Source organism: Hemitrygon akajei, chromosome 9 (genome assembly GCF_048418815.1).
Source record: "Hemitrygon akajei chromosome 9, sHemAka1.3, whole genome shotgun sequence".
Lineage (NCBI taxonomy): Eukaryota > Metazoa > Chordata > Chondrichthyes > Myliobatiformes > Dasyatidae > Hemitrygon > Hemitrygon akajei.
The window spans coordinates 145170470-145188520 of NC_133132.1; the positions used below are offsets into that span (position 1 = coordinate 145170470).

Below are 18051 nucleotides of genomic sequence, written 5' to 3' on the forward strand. Positions count from 1 at the left end.
GGCACACAACATATTAATAACAGCTTCTTCCCCTCTGCCACTAGATTCCTGAGCTGTCCATAAACTATTTTGATCTGTTTGTTTATTATTGTAACAGTAATATTTTTGCACTATACTGCTACCACAGAATAACAAAATTTATGCGGTATGTCATTGCTAATATTTGCATCTGATTTTGGTCTGACGTATGTGATTGCTTATTTTAAACCTAAATATTTCAAGTAGTGGGACTGATTAATGTTCACACGATGACCATTTATAACAGGAGAAAAATCTCAAAAAATGAATCTTATTCAACTCAAAGTCAATATTAAACTTGGGTCTATGAAGCAGTTTAAAACAGAAACCTTTTTAACATAATAGTGCACAATTTGTTAAAATATTTAAAATATTAGAAACTTATCCCACAGCCTGTTGAGATTAACAATATTCTGTTGTTTAGTAATACACTTCCACAAACTTAAAAAGTGACAACTGTAAATGCTGGTAATCTGACATAAAATGTGAAAATGCTGGAGGAACTCAGGGTGGGTAGTATCTGTGGGGTGGGGGGGGGGGGGAGTAGAGAGAGAAACTTTTTCATCAGAATTAGACCAGAGAGAGGAGCAGTGGTTCTTCATGGGGGCCATTGTTGGAAGAGAAATGGCAGTGTTTCATTAAACCATAATCAAAAAGCAAAATACTTTAGAAGTTGGAAATATTCAGCAGGTACGACAGTTCTAGTGAAAGGCCATCAGTCTGAAAAATTAACAAATTAACAGAGCAGTAGCCTGACTTTCTGAGTATTCATAATATTCACATATCATAGAATAAATATTTGCTGATCTTTACATAATGAGAGGTTTCGGAATTGATCCTGTCAATCCCTTTCCTAACTGGTACACTAATAAGCTGTAATTATATTCTAACTTCTTGGTATTCATCTTATTGAATATCAAACAGAGTTTATAATCAAATGAAATTCTAAGTGGTGAAAACTTAGTAAAATAAAAATCTTTGTACTGTTTAAATGTCAGACGACTGGCAGCACTTCAGAAGCGCAGAGAATTGCGAGCGGCTGGCATAGAGATACAGAAGAAACGAAAAAAGAAGAGAGGAGTGGATTATAATGCTGAAATCCCCTTCGAAAAGAAACCTGCTCCAGGCTTTTATGACACCGCTGAGGAAAACTATCAAACACTTGAACCAGACTTCAAAAGACTTCGCCAACAACATCTGGATGGAGAGCTAAGATCGTAAGTTGCAGCAAAATACTAAATTGTCATTACTGTACTACATTTTTAATACATTATGTGCATTATACATTTACTGCTTCATTACACGGAGATTTTCGTTGAGATTTATACATGTTAAGACATACAGTTTAGGTTTTCCCCCAAGACTTAAAACACTTGCCTTGGTGCTTGAGAACTAGCTGCACTTCTGGACAAGCTATTCCAATACATTTAAAAAGGTGGCATCTATCTGATATAGTTTTTCACACTATAAACAGCATTAATCTAATCTGGCTAACTATAACCTGATCCATCTACTCTCAGTCATCTGCAAAGCAATAGAAGATGTCATTCCTTATGCTCCAGGTATTCCGGTTTCCTCCCACAGTCCAAAGAAGATCCAGTTAGTAGGTTAATTGGTCGTTGTAAAATGTCCTGTGATTTGCTGGCGGCACAGTTGGAAGGGCCTATATCTGCTATATCTCTGAATAAAAAATAAAGTTTAATCAGATGTCTTTAACTTTTGTAACCCTTGGGCTCGCGCAGCTCGTGTTCGTCTAGGGAAACAGCCTTCGGCCCCGCCAAACTGGATAATCGCGTTTGTGTGGATGCTGTGTAATGTACCCCCAGTTACAAACTCCCAACGCAAAATATCAAGCAGTACACGATATGCAATTAAATGTTTGAACTTTATGAATCTTAATTTGAATATAGGGTTAGTAATGAAAATTTTAAAAAAAGGGCCCAAGTCAAAGTCACGATGGAGCTCACTCAGTAGTCATTCTTCCACCATCGGTCTCCTCTGAGCATCGCCAGCCTTTGGACCCTCAGATCCCAGTCCACTCCGTCCAGTGGTCTACTAGCTCTCACCACACGCGCCCTCCCTCTTCTTCTCTCCTCGTCAAAAGACAGCGAAAACAACATCCTTCCAGATATACAAGACAAAACAACAATCTCCGATTGGCTAAGGTGTACTACAGTCCTGTTATCTCCAGCCATGACCCAAACATTGCTGCTACAGAGAAACCGTTACCTTAGCAGTGAACATTACAGAGAAGCCATTACATTAGCCTTAGCAGTGAAACATTACAAAGAAGCCATTACACTTCCATTACATTGAGAAATTGTCTATCAGTGACAATGACACTTTCAGATTTAGTTGAACAGAGTTTATGAATGCAGAACAAGTTCAAAGTAAATTTTTTATCAAAGTACATATATGTTACCATATACAACCCTGCGATTCATTTCTTGCAGGCATGCTGAATAAATCCATAATAGAGTGATAACCATAACAGAATCAATGAAAGCCTGCACCAAAATTATAGCGTCAGTTTTCACTGGACTGTTTATTTCTCACAAAATTGTCATCCAAAATACGAGAGACAACTTTAAAGTAGATATAATTTTCCAACAGTTCTCATGCTGTTTTTTTTTGCAGATTATGTGTTTAATTGTTTCATGAGGGTAGTTTCAATAAATATTTTTAAGTTGAATTATGTCGGTTTTGAGCTTCTTGATCATACCAAGACACTTATTTAAAAATACATGTAAGTAGTTAAGTGAAAAATAAGCTATAGTTATTTTATGAGTTTCCAAATTCCAGAGCTCTCTACAGATATGTTCATTTTCATATAATTTGTTTATTTTATTCAGAGAGAAAGAAGAAGCAGAGCAGAAGAAAGATAAGCAGCGTCTGAAAAAGAAGAAGGAATCTGATTTACCCTCTGCTATATTACAGATCAGTGGTGTCTCTGAGTTTACTAAAAAAAGAAGTAAACTAGTTCTTCCTGCACCACAGGTAAATGGCCACCTCAAACACTAGACATTATAGTTGTATTTTTTGTGCTCTCCCTACTGACACGGCATTCTTCCAGAAATGTGAGAATACTTGTACCTCAACTTGTGCTTTGTCAAATTCTTTGTTAGATGAATATCATTCAACAGGTTTCATGTGCCCATTTAATAATAGTAATTAATAGAAGTGTAAAACTGAATAAAGCTTTGTTAGCCACCAATTTAAGAAAAAACTGTGTTCTTTTTTTAAAAGATCTCTGATGCTGAACTGGAAGAAGTGGTCAAAAATGGTCAGGCGAGTGAAATAGCCTGCCAAACTGTAGAAGAATCGGGAATGCCGAATTCTGCTTCCAACGCTCTTCTTTCTGAATATAACATTGCCAATACTGGTTTGAGTTTGCGAACTGCACGTACTCCTGCAGCACAGGATCGCATTCTTCAGGTAATCAAACCGAATTAACCCAAGGTCATTTAGCTTTGTGTGTAGCCTGCTATACCCGGAGAGTACTGTGCAGTTAGGGATGGCTGCAATACAAGAAGCAAATAGTTTTTAACTCCTATTTATAATTGGAATGGTAAAGAACAATTAAGATAATGGGTTGTTTCATCTGGAGTGGCAGAGGCTGAGTAGAAATCTGATAGAGATTTATAAGGTTATGAGAGGCATAGGTAAGGTATCTTTTTCCCAGATTTGAAATGTCTAATTGAAGAACGCATGCATTTAAGGTGAGAGGAAGTTATTTCAAAGGAGATGTGAGGAGGCAAGTTTCATTGCACACAGAGTGGTGAATGCCTGGAATGTGCTGCTGGGTTATTGGTAGAGGCAGATACATTAGAGAATTTTAAGATGCATTTAGATAAGCACATGAATGTGAGGAAAATGGAAGGATATGGCAATATGTAGGCAGAGGGGATTAATTTAGTTGGCCATTTGATTACTAATTATTTGATTTGCCACAGTGCCGTGGGCCGAAGGGCTTATTCCTGTGCTGAACTGTTACATTCTATAAAAATTGAAATGAGGCAGTAAAAGACTACTGAAAGCTCAGCAGAAATGCAAGAGGCTGCAGATTTTAGAATTGGAGCAACAGGTTGGAAGAACTCAGTGGATCAAGCAGCGTTTGTGAGAGGAAAGGAATTATTGATGTTTCATTGTAGCTTTTGTAGCTACAATTATAGCTTACTTGTTTGCTACCGAAACTTCAGCTGTGGGAAATAAGAAGGGTAAAAACAGGACATGGAATATTCTTGGCAGATAAGGTAAAGGAGAATCCTGAAAGGTTCCAATAGTATATTAAGAGCAAAAGGGTACCTAGGGAGAGAATAGATCTCCTTAGGGGTCAGTGTGATTGTCTGTGTGTGGAACCAAAGGAGATGGATGAGGTCTTAACTGAATACTTCTCAACTATATTTACTGTGGAGAAGGCCATGGAACCTGTGGAGTTCAAGAAAAAAAACTGATGTCCTAACACATAACTACATTGTGCAGGATGTGTTGTTGACAATCTGAGATGCATCAAGTTGGATATATCTTTCTGGGTATGACCATTGTATCCTTGGACACAGTGAGAAGCGAGGGAAGAAATTACTCAAGCTTTGGCAAAGATTTTATTTTTATCTTTGTTAATCACTGGTGAGGTATCAGAAGACTGGAGAAGGCTAATGTTGTGCCTTTATTTAAGAAAGACTGCAAGGACAAGCCAGGCAATTACAGGCTGGTGAGCCTAACATCACGGGTGAGACAGTTAGCAGAAGGGATCCTGAGAGACAGGATTGATCTGCATTTGGAAAGGCAAGGACTTGATTAGATACGGTCAGCATGGCTTTGTGCATGGGAAATCATGTGTCATGTTTTTTGGGAGGTGACCAAGAGAATTGATAAGGGCAGAGCGTAGATGTTGTTTACATGGACTGTAACAAAGCCTTAGACACTGTTCCTCATGGTGGACTGGTGTAGGAGTTTAGATCATGTGCAATCCAGGATTCAAAATTGGCTTGGTGGAAGAGGATTGTCTTTCAGATTGGAGGTCTGTGACCAGTAGTGTGCTGCAGGGATCGTTGCTAAGTCTTGTGGATGAGGAAGTAGGTGGCATGATTAGTAAGTTATAATGGGCAGTAAAGAAGATGGTCTAAGGTTACAACTGGATTTAGATGAACTGGGGAAAAAGGACAAGTAATGGTGAATGGAGTTTTAACTCGGGTGAAAGATGGTGCATCTTTGGAAGTTAAACCAGACTAGGGCATACATAGTGAATAGTAAGGCCCTGAGGAGTGTTGGAGAACAGTGACCTGGGGGTGAAAGTGCATAGTTCCCTGAAAATAACAACAAAGTTAGACTGGATGGTGAAGAGGGGGATTGAGTACATGAATTATAACATTATGTTGTAACTGTACAAGACATTGGTGTAGTCACACTTAGAGCATTGTGTGTAGTACTGGTTGCTATACTACAGGACAGCTAGAGAGGGTGCAGTAAAGACCATATAGATGTTGCTGGACTGGAGAACTTGTTTCCTTGGGGTTGGGGAGGATGACGCTTGACTCAAAGGTTCAAAAAAATCATGAGGGGCATCAATAAGGTGGGTGGCCACAATATTTTCCCAAAGTAGTGGAGACTAAAGTAAGTGGTTATTGGTTCAATGTGTGAGGGGCTGCAATTTCATGTGGAAGGTGGTCCGTATATGGAACAAGCTGCCAGAGGACATTGTAGAGGTTGGTACAATAACAACATTTAGACTATAGGAGCAGAATCACCCCATTCAGCCCATCGAGTTTGCTCTGCCATTCCATCATGGCTGATCCTGGATCCCACTCAACCCCATACACCTGCCTTCCCGTCATATCCTTTGATGCCCTGACTGATCAGGAACTATCAACTTCTGCCTTGAATATACCCACGAACTTTGCCTCTACCACAGTCTGTGGTAGAGCATTCCACAGATTCACTACTCTCTGGCTAAAAAAAATCCCTCCTTACCTCTGTTCTAAAAGGCCATACCTCAATTTTGAGGCTGTACCCTCTTGCTCTGGATACCCCACCATAGGACACATCCACCCTATCTAGCCCTTTCAACATTCAGTAGGTTTCAGTGGGATCCCCATGCATTCTTCTAAATTCCAGTGAGTACAGACCTAGAACGGCCAAACGCTCCTCATATGTTAACCCTTTTATTCTGGATGAGCTCAGGAAGTCACCTTGGTCAGCATGAACAAGTTGGGCCAAAGGGCCTTTTTCTACATTTTTATGACTCTATGACTATAGTGCATTGCTCTTATGTGGCAGTATCTTGCAAATATTTTGCTTGCATTTCACTAATTACTGAAATACACGTGACTTTATATGGGTGAGTAAATAGTATGTTCGTGTTTTGAATGAGGTCCCTATCTTAGATGAAGTTGTGGAGATTTTAGTCCTCACATTGACTTTTCCAAAACTGTCAAATTATGTTGTACTTTCTGTGAAGTTAGACTGCTAAGACTCAGGTTTAAAATATGTTTATTTTACAATACATAATTATAGATCACCCCTGTTAGGGTTTTTAGTTTTTTTTGAGACTAAGGGACCTAATATTGCATATGAAATACTTTGAGAGATTGATCTTGACACATGTCAGCTCCAAACTCCCAGAACACTGATAGTCTGTAATACAATTACCCCTGAAATAGGTTCATGGCCATTGCCATCTTCCTGGCCATACACTTACCTCTGGAGCATGTACATAGCAAAGGCACCTGCATCAGAGTCCTATTTACTGACTGTAGCTCTGTCTTCATTTCCAAACAAATGCAGCTCTGGAACTCAGCAACTCCCTTTCCAGTTGGATCCTTGGTTTCCTGATTAACTGACCGCAATCAGTAAAGATAGGCAGCAACACCTCTGCCATGATCATTGTCAACACTGGTTCCCCACGAGGCTGTGTCCCAGCCCCGTGCTTTACTCTCCCTACATTCACAAATGTCTGGCCTTATTGTGCTCTAACACCATCGAAAAGTTTGAAGATGAGCAGGCCAGATCTTAAATAACAATGAGATGGATTAGATGGAGAAGGTAGAGAGCATGGTGTCATGGCAACAACCTTTCCCTCATTGTCAGCAAAACAAAAGAGTTGGTCATTGTCTTCTGGAAACTGAGTGCTAAAATGGAGATGGATAAGAGCTTCAAGTTCTTGGGTATTAAGTATTGCTAGCTTGTTCTGGTACAACCACATTGATGCTATTGTTAAGAAAGTGCACCATTCTTTCATTTAGGAGGCTAAAGATGCACCACAGAAATCATTCTATCCAGGTACATCATGGCTTGATATAATAACTGCTCTACCAAAGACGGCAAGAAATTACAGAGTTGTAGACCCAGATCAGTCCATTTCAAAAACCACCCTCCCCTCTGTCTAAACTTCTCACTGCCTTGGGGAAAAAAAACAGTCAGCATAATCGAAGACTCCCCTCCTACCCTAGACATTCTCTCTCCTCCTCCCTTCAGGCAGGCAATATGTACAAAAGCCTGAAAATAAGCAAAGTTGGAAGTAAATTTATTATCAAAGTACATATGTCACAATATACAACCCTGAGATTCATTTTCTTGTGAGCATACTCAGTAAATCCAAGAACCACAGTAGAATCAATAAAAGACTGCACCCAACAGGGTGGACAAACAACCAATGTGCAAAAGACAACAAGCTGCAAACACAAGAAAAAGTAAATAAACAATAAATCTTGAGAATGCGAGATGAAGAGTCTTTGAAAGTGAATCCATAGGTTGTGGAAGCAGTTCAGTGATGAGGCAAGTGAAGTTATCTGTACTGGTTCAAGAGCCTGATGGTTGAGGGGTAATAACTGTTCCTGAACCTGGCAGTGTGGGTCCTGAGATTCTTGTGCCTTCCTGATGGTAACGGTGAGAAGAGAGCGCCAACTACTTGGCTCAAGGACAGCTTCTATTCTGCTGTTATTGAACACCTCTTATAAAGGTAAACTCACAACGTTCCTCAGTATGGCCCTTGCACCTTATTGTCTACCTGCACTGCGCCTTCTCTAAGATGGTAACACTAGACACAGCTTCTGTTATTGATTTTACATTGTACCTTGGTGTACTGATGTTGTGAAATGATCTGTATGGATGGCACGAGAGAAACATTTTAACTGTATTTCAGTACGTGTGACAGTAATAAACCAATTATCAGTACAATAATTTATTTGTCTTCTATCCTCTACAACACTAATGCCCTTACCATCTTGATTATACATCTTTTATTTACACATATGACTGAGCCGAATGACATACAAGTTAGTTTTCTATTATCCACACTAGAGTTCTTCATTGGGAAGAGTGAGAATGAGAGCATATTTTTAGTTCCTGTCTCTTAAACTCAAATGAGCCAATTTTTTTAAAAAAACTGCATTTTAGTGGGTTATAGTTTTTTTTGGAGGGCTACAATTTTTGATTTGCCTTTATTTTCTCCCTTTGTTGGAACAGTATAAGAAGATGCCTGGTCACTTCAATGCAGCGCTTTGGTTCTGCAGCGGCTCATGTTCTTTAGAGTAGGTTTTGTGGAGTGTTGGAGATGAATTCCTGCTTTTAGGCTATGCATGAACTCGGGTGAAAAGTAAAAACAAAAGGTAAATATGTAAATGAAATTGGGTACTAAACTGGATTTTTGTATTTAATGCAGGAAGCTCAAAACTTAATGGCACTGACAAATGTTGATACACCTTTAAAAGGTGGACTGAATACCCCACTCCATGAAAGTGATTTTTCTGGAGTAACCCCACAGCGACAGGTAGTTCAGACACCAAATACAGTCCTCACAACACCTTTCAGGTAAGCTTTAACATGTTTTTCTTAATGTAGTGACTTAATTTTTTGCCCAGTTTTGAATTAAAATGTATAATTGTTTCAGTGAAACTATAACTCTTGATTTTACAATTGATAAAATTATATTTACTGACATGTTTGCTTAATGTTCATTTTGCAATGCTTCAAGTTATGTACTTTGTTTATTTTCATTTTGCATATTAATTGTTGACATCTAGATAAAACACTTCACAGATTATAAGGCATTTATAAAGAGAAAATTCTGTTTTTCTCATCTGTCACTTTTGATATTCAAATCTTAAACACTGATTGCAAATGATAACCAGATATAAACGAAGTCCAGATTATAAAGTCAATTTGATCTGGGTGAGATTATTTGCATTCAAGGGAAGTAAATTGGACGTCATTAATCTCCACTTCAGGATGGAGGAGACAGAGAAACAATAAGTAAAATGGGGAGAAAATGAAAAGGTGAAGAGGAGTGATCCTGTCAACAAGACTGTAGATAAAATAACTCATCTCTGTATTTTATTTAATCTCATCTTTGCAGCATTAATTCATCTGCTTCCAGCATGAATGACAGTTTTCTTGTAAAATATCTTATTTTAAAATGTTTAGAACCCCAACACATGGGAGTGATGGTTTGACTCCGCGTAGTGGATTGACACCTAAGCCTGGTGTGACAGTGACTCCTGGAAGGACTCCTTTACGAGATAAATTGAATATCAATCCTGGAGACGAAGTGGTGGATTACGACCCTTCATTCACCAAGCAACTGGTAAGAACTAGGGTTATTTCTGGAGTTCAGTTTTATTAAGAAAAATGAATAGTTTTATACTGGTACATTAAAGCAAGCACACTGACTTATTTAAGTTTAAGTACTTGCCTAGAGACTGAAGTTCCGCTGTGAGCCATGTGCCAGCTGGAGTTAGTTTGATTAGCTACAGTTTTTGTTCTGAAGGCTTTGCAATGATTACATGAGAGAATAGATATCACAAGCTAACATTCACATGATTCTACACATGCTAATATTTACCTGATTTCAATTAATAGGATTACACATGAATGAGCTTTGAAAATAAGTAGCTGTATTTTGCCACAAAACCTGACCCAAAACCTATTCTACACAAGTTAACACTTATGGTATAAGTTCCTGATAAGAAATTGGATCTGAAGACCATAAATGACTTTTTCCCTTCTGTTTTTTTAACAACCAAAGGCATTGATCCCAATTGTGAGTTCAGGATGTTGCCTGGTTTGGAACAATTTAGTTATAAGGAGTATCTAGATAGGCTGGATTTGATTATTTTCCCCCTAGAGCAGAGGGGGCTGAGGGGTGAGCTAATAAAGGTATATAAAGGATTGGTAGGGTAGATGGTAAATACATATTTCTCATGATGGAGCTGCTTAAGATGAGAGGCATAGGTTTATTATGAAAAGTAGGTGGTTTAGAGGAGATATTAGGGCCAATTATTTTCACGGAGAGAATGGTTGGAGACTGGAATGTGCTGCCTAAAGAGCTGATGGAGGCAGATACACTCATGACATTTAAGAAGCACCTTAAAGTAGTATTTGAATTACCAGGACATAAATGTCTCCTAACCTAATGCACATAAGGCTAAACGGGTGGTATGAAATGGTAGGCCGAGGGACCTTTTCTGCATGGTACAACTCTGTAACATCTGAGGTCTTATAGAATTATACAAAAATTATGATAAGGTGTGCACATGTAGGCTTTGTCCCCACAGTTTGGTTGAGACTAGAACCGAAGGTGAAAGATGAAGTATTTAAAGGGAATCTGAGGGCTAACTTCCTCACTTAGAGGGTGATGCAAGTATGGAACAATCTGCCAGTGCAAGTGGTGAATACAGGTTCAATTGTAACATTTAAAAGAAATTTGGGTAATTACATGAATGAGAGTAGTATAGAGGGCAAAGGTCTGGGTGAAGGCAGATGAAAATCAGGAGAACACCAGGTCAGTATGGACCAAAGGGCTTGTTTCTGTGCTTTGGTACCCTGTCTATCTGCTAACATATTGGAATGTTGTAGATATGCTTCACTATAAAGGTGACATAAAATTACTTGGCCATCTGAATCCTGATACAAAGTTTCCTTCAAAGCTTGAAGGTGTGCTTGGGTAGATCGATTTAAAAAGATCCACTAATTTTCTCCAGCTGAGTAATAATATACCTGTTGACCTTAAATGTTACCAAATTTAATTTACTAATTCTTTGTGGCCCAGTCCTCTGCTCTGAATTGCCACCGGCAATTTCTCCATGCTTCTTTCTAGTCTGCATGTGGAGAGTCTGAGTTGGCCTGGTAACAGACTGAATACACCCATTCCCAAACCTGCACTAGAGTTTTGAGAGCCAGCAAAGCTCCCAGCTGTTAACAGAGCCTGAGTTTCTACCTTGCCTCCCAATTCAAAACCATGCACTTTCTTAGAAACCAAAAGGTTCGGGAAAAGGTTTAACCTAGTGCAGGATTTTCCTTACTTTTGGACACAATTTTAATTGCACATTAGATTTGGCATTGCAAAACTATCAGTGAGTCTGGGTTACAAAGAGGTCCTGAATTTGCAGCTTTAGCCAGTGACATCTGCCCTATAGTTCACCACCATAATCACACACAATTCATGGAAAACAGGAGTTTAAAAAGTTAATCACAGCTGGGTAGTGTTAGCTGTATATTGAATTTACTTAATTACAAAATGCCATCGATATTTTTATCAAATCAGCAGCTAACTTTGTTCACTCAGGAAATCACTAATGTTGCCTCAAAGGTCATACTTAAATTTTCTTGCAGGAAAGGGAGCACCGTGAACAACTACGGATGGGTCTGTTGAATCTTCCTACTCCGAAGAATGACTTTGAAATTGTACTGCCAGAAAATGCAGAACGAGAGCTTGAGGAACAAGAGACAGAAGATAACTTCATAGAAGATGCTGCTGATGTGGAGTCTCGTAGACAGGTAACCTTCTTCAAGAATTCTAACCTTGCACTCTGCACAAAACTTAACTATGGAATTGATTCCTATTTATACTGAATATTGTATAGTGAGGATGGAATTGACAAGTGAGACTGGTATTTGAATCCTACAGAGTAATCACTCACATTATGTCTCTGCTAGTTCAGTGCATTAGAATGGCATACTTGTGTTTTGTATCTTGCAACCAAGTTTGGGTTATAATTGTCAGAATTTTTATTGTTTCCTTTTAAGGCAATGAAAGATGCTGAACGTGAGAGGGAGTTAAAGAAGAGACACCAATCAGTACAACGAAATTTTCCAAGACCTTCAGAGGTGAGTGTAAAACAGCAGTCCATATCATTTTTTGAGCAGGGTTACATTAATAAACTGGATCACTTTTAAAGGTACTCAATTGAACTAAGTCCCAACTTCCTGGTGGTTTCAGTGCTGTCAATCAGACCCCAACCTATCAAATGGTGAAAAGCCTTGATTGAGTGGATGTGGAGAGCATGTTTCCTATGGTGGGAGAGTCTTGAGACCAGAGGACACAGCTGCAGAATAGAGGGCATCCTTTTACAACAGAGATGAGGAATTTCTTTAGCCAGATAGTGGTGAATCTGTGGAATTCTCTGCGGCAGGCAGCTACGGAGGCCAAGTCTTTATGTATATTTAATGCAGAGGTTGATAGATTCTTGATTGATCAGGGCATGAGGGAATACAGGAAGAAGGCAGGAGATTGGGGCTGAGAGGAAAATTGGATCAGCCATGATGAAATAAATGGCAGAGCAGACTCGATGAGCCAGATGGTCCAATTCTGCTCTAATATCTTATGGTCTTGTGGTCTTAACAACATTTGCTCCTGTGTTCCGGAGAGGCATTGGGAAACCTGAATGCTAAACCTGTCCCAGATTAGATCTGCTGCAGGAAGATTCATTTCAGTTGGAGAAAATAGCTGCAAGGGAGTCCGTTGCTCTTAGTTGTGTAATATAGCTTTTTTCCATTGAGAGAGGCATAGAACACTACAGCACAGCAGCAGGCTCTTCAGACCATCTGGCCATTAATCTGCCTAGTTCTATCAACCTGCACCCAGACCACACCCGTCTGATCTATTTACCTGTCCAAATTTCTCTTAACGTTGAAGTCGACACCACATTCCACACTCACGCTACCCTCTGAGTGAAGAAGCTCCCCCTGATATTCCCCTTAAATATTCCTCCTTTTACCCATAATCCATGATCTCTAGTTGTAGTCTCGCCCAACCTCAGTGGAAAAAGCTTGCTTGCACTTACCCTATCAATTCCCTTCATCATTTTGCTTACCTCTCTCAAATCTCCCCTTAATCTACATTCTAGGGAATAAACCTTGTCAACCTATTTAACCTTTCCCTATAACTTAGATCTTCAAGTCCCAGCAACATCCTTGTAAATTTTTATCAATGTTATTTACATCGTTGCTGGAGGTAACCAAAACTAGACACAATACTCCAAATGGGGTCACACCAATGTTTTATGCAGTTTCAACCTAATATCCCAACTCCTGTAATCAGTACTTTGATTTATGAAGACCAAAGTACCAAAAGCTTTCTTTATGACACTCTTTACCTGTGATGGCACTTTGAAGGAATTATGAATCTATATTCCCACGTCCCTTTGTTTTTCCATACTCCTCAGTGCCCTACCACTACTTACCCTGGTTGCTCCTCTCAAGTGCAACACTTCACATTTGCCTTCATTAAATTCCATCTGCCACTTTTCAGCCTATGTTTTCCAGTTGGTTCAGATCCCGCTGCAAATCTTCCTGGTTGTCCACTACATCCCCAATTTTGGAGTCATCCACAAATTTGCCAATCTAGTTTACCAGATTATCATCCAGATCGTTGATATAGATGACAAACAGAAACGGACCCAGCACCAATCCCTGCAGCACACCACTAGTCACAGGCCTCCATCTACAACCACTCTCTGCTTCTTCCGTGAAACCAATGCCTAATTCAATTTACAACCTCATCTTGAATGCCAAGCGATGGAACCTCTTGACCAACCTCCCATATGGCAACTTGTTGAAGACCTTACTAAAGTCTTTGTACGTGACATCCACTGCCTTGCCTTCATCAATATTCCTGGTAACTTCTTCGAGAAACTTCAAGATTGGTTAGACGTGACTTACTATGCACAAAGCCATGTTGCCTGTCTATCCAAATACTTTATTTGTTTAAACAGTCCCTTAGAATGCCTTCCAATACCTACTGTGCACCTCCTTTTTCTTCACTAGGGCCTTAGTAGCTCTCTATTAGAAGTGTTCTGATTTTTTAAAACAATTATTCAGTCGTACAGTCACAAACGAGAGAAAATCTGGAGATGCTGGAAATCCAAGCAACACACAAAATGTTGGAAGAACTCAGCAGGCCAGGCGGCATCTGTAGAAAAAAAGTAAACAGTCGCCGTTTCAGATCGAGACCCTTCATCAGTCCTGTGTTATTCAGTAGTAAAGTTTTTAATAGTCTTTGAATATATTTCAATTTTCTAAAAACTTAAGTCAAATATCAAAAGTGCTTCTCAGTAAGCCTTTAGTTTATGCTGTACATGTCCCCACTGATCAGGAACATGCTTTTGAAGTTTGCTTCAGGTAAAGCAGGGAAGGGAGCAGGGGACCAGCAATATCAAATATGCAATTTATATTGAAATATAGAAAGTTAACTAATATGTAGAGGAACAACAACACACAAAATGCTGGTAGAACACAGCAGGCTAGGCAGCATCTGTAGGGAGAAGCGCTGTCGACGTTTTGGGCCGGAACCTAGTTATTCATACCCTAAAGAAAAGTACAACAATCTTATCAATGGAAAAATAACATTATTAAAAGCTGCTAAATTAGCATGGTAGAAGATTAAGGAATTACATTTTTAGAATCTGTTAAATCATGGTTATGTTTAGAGTTTTGTAATGGTAAGAAAAGTGTTCTTTTAAAATATAGAATTAGTGTATACAACCAAATTCCTTTCTAATTTTAGGTTAACGAAACCATCTTGCGTCCGCTGAATGTAGAGCCTCCTCTAACTGAAATGCAGAAAGCTGAAGAGATGGTGAAGAAAGAAATGATTGTCATGCTTCACTATGATACACTGCATCATCCATATGTAGACCAGTTTAATAAAAGAGGCAAAGGTGCAGGATCGAGTTCTAGTAACGCTGAGCATATTGCTTTCCTTGAACACAACAAATATGAGAAAATCAATAAAGAAGACCTGAAGAAGGTTTGTCAATTATTTTAATTAATATAGAATGTAATTATTTGCATTATACTCTTGATCCCATGATGGAACGATGGAGTTGTAGAGTAACTGAAGTTAAAAATTAGTGATTGCCAAAGTAAAATTAATCTCTTAATGAAAGGGCTTATTGAAAAGCTATTCAATTACATTATATCTATACATTCTATAAATTTTAAAAATTATATGTATGAAAGCAACAATATCTTATGGACAGTTGCAATTCTAATAAAATTTATAGCAGTAGTGTGACTTCATTTGAAATATTGTGTCTATATTTGCACTTGTGCTTCAAAGAAGGTGAAAGCAGGGGGCAAAGGGAAGATTTACTGAAATGCTTCAATCCCGTGGAGCAATGGGAGAAGCTAGTGTGGATAATATTATGAAGCAATATTAAAGAGCTATTCAAAGCCTGATGGCTTTGATGGAGTGTAGAAGACAAATGGTTTGTACTGACCATGAAAGCAGTAACGAAAGTACTTGGATTTGAGGGAATAGGCCAGAGTCAGAGGTGAGAAATTAATTTTACACACTAATATATTTTGGTCTGATATGTATTCTTTGAAATGTTAAAGAACATGTATTCAGTAGAATATTTCTAAAAGGAATCTGAGAAATACTCTAAAGGGGTTTTGGTCATGTTAAATAGGGAGAACTTGTTTCCAGATATAAGAGAGTTAGGAACTAGGGGAGGCAACTTTGAAGTAAAGCTGGTAATGAGCCATAGAAGAGAGGGGCAATGTTTTTACAAAATAATTGAGTTCTGGAAATGTGGTGGAAGCTTTCCTTTTGAAAGGAAATGTAAAGAAAATTACGTGGCACTGGGCAAAGAGCAGTGGGCTGTTTTTCTGTGTACACTGAAGAATCCTTGAAACTAGTTGGATAAATACTTCATCCTTTTTTTGAATGAGCATTTGCATTTTCAAGTGTGCCATGCATAGTATAGAATAGTTCTAAGAAAAGTTTGATTAGTGTGATTACATGTGAACTACGTTGAATTGAACAAATTAGTAATGGCTTATTGTAACAATGTATTGAGTGGTATGCAAAGAACTGAACTGGTGTGTTGGCGCATGGCCAGTTTTAAAATCTAAGTGATCCACTTTGGTATTCTTATAGTTGCATGTGAACGAATCATTTAGCTGTAATTAATTTCTTCATGATTTGAACAGATAATAGTATGTTAGTTTAACATGTATCATTTTGGAAGCATGGAGCGTTGTAATTTGAATGAAAAAATTCTAAAGACAAAAAAAAGGTGTAATTGTCACAATTCTGAAGTGATTTTAAGGCACAGGTTTCCCCTGCTATCCGAAGGTAGAGCGTTCCTATGAAACTGTTTGTAAGCCGAAATGTCGTGAAGTGAAGAAGCAATTACCATTAATTTATATGGGAAAAATTTTTGAGTGTTCCCAGACCCAAAAAAGTAACCTACCAAATCATACCAAATAACACATAAAACCTAAAATAACACTAACATATAGTAAAAGCAGGAATGATATGATAAATACACAGCCTATATAAAGTATAAATATTGTATGTATATTGTAAGTGTAGTTTCACTTACCAGAATCGAGGCGACAGCGAGCCAAAACTGATGTGTAATTAAAAAAATTGGCACATACACGCATGTGCATGTACACATAATGCACACACACCTGCCTGCGCAAGGCTTCACTGGTCATGGTAGTCTTTCTCGGGGTAAACACACGTTTAAAGTGGATGTCATTTTTCATAACTGTGAAAATCCTCTTTCGGTCAGCAAAGGCATGTACTAATGTATGTCTTTCGAAACAGCGAGGTGTCATAAAGCGAATGTTCGAGAAACGGGGGCCACCTGTAATTAAAAAAAATGTTACCACTGAGTTTTATAAGTGTACATATTTTCTTAAATAGCTAAATATTATGGGTTTTGATCTTGGTAAAAGGAGATATAGGGTATAATGCATGAAGTGTCATTTTTGGATTAATGGTTTATCTACATTATTATTAACCTTAATGGAAATTGTGCAATTAAGGATCCTGTTTCACTATCAGTATGTAGGCTCGAATGTGATGTTGCATGATGATACATGATTGTACCACTAGATGTCAGTGATGTCTTTTTAGACATGACTGGTGTAAAGAATGAGTGGACTTAAAAGAATTTGATCTCAATCTGCCTTATAAACCATAAAATTTGATTCCACTTGCCAGTTTTGGCCAGTAGTCTACGAAAACAGTACTCCAGACAGCAATCTAAATTTCATAGATAAATACTGGAAACATTCAACAGGTCAGACAACATGTTGAAAGATCAACAGAATTAACATAACAAGCTGAAGACCTTTTTGTCATAATTGGGAACAAGAATAAGTTAGTTTTATGTAATAGATATACTTAGGAAGGGGAAACAGAATGTGTTGAATGTGTGACCAAATGTGGCAATTCAGATCAGTACACAGGATTAACCCCAAATTTTTGGTCACTTAATTTCAATGTGTTGTTACCACTCTGACTATGCTGTCTGTGTTTCCTGCATTTTTACAGCAAGGCCAAATGCAAGTTTTAGGAACAGCCTCTCCTGCATTACAAGCTGCAGGATTCTATACCTAAATTTTATAACTCTAACAATTCGGTCTTTCTGTGTGTATCAGAAGTGGTCATTTGAACCTGCCATTATTTTGGCTCAGATTTCTGTTTTCTTCCCCCCCCCCCCCCCCCAATGTTAAAAGTCTGACCAGCTGGGCATGCTGAATAGCCTTATCATTGGCATCGTATTACAGAGACAATGAAGTCATTTGATTATCACTTCTCTTAGCTGCCACATTATATCATCTGGTCTTGCCCTATCAGAGCTATTCTCTATATTCCAGCATCTCTCCCCTACTTTTTCTGCTACCTAACTTGTTTTCTAACCTTCCCTATTCTAATAAAGGGACCCAGACCTGACATGGCAACTGTTCCACTTTCCACAGACATTAAGCTTCCAATATTTTCTGTTTTTATTTAAGCTT

The 18051-nt window shown here is 38.5% G+C and overlaps 1 protein-coding gene across 1 annotated transcript in view; it reads left to right on the forward strand.

Annotated features, from left to right (window-relative positions):
* Positions 1–18051, forward strand: part of cdc5l (CDC5 cell division cycle 5-like (S. pombe)) — a 58039-nt gene that overhangs the window by 20946 nt on the left and 19042 nt on the right. The window contains exons 6-13 of the mRNA XM_073057201.1: positions 1017–1235; positions 2871–3015; positions 3265–3453; positions 8678–8826; positions 9439–9598; positions 11626–11790; positions 12040–12120; positions 14798–15040. Coding sequence (XP_072913302.1) covers positions 1017–1235; positions 2871–3015; positions 3265–3453; positions 8678–8826; positions 9439–9598; positions 11626–11790; positions 12040–12120; positions 14798–15040 — 1351 coding nt within the window. The remainder of the gene's footprint in view (positions 1–1016; positions 1236–2870; positions 3016–3264; positions 3454–8677; positions 8827–9438; positions 9599–11625; positions 11791–12039; positions 12121–14797; positions 15041–18051) is intronic.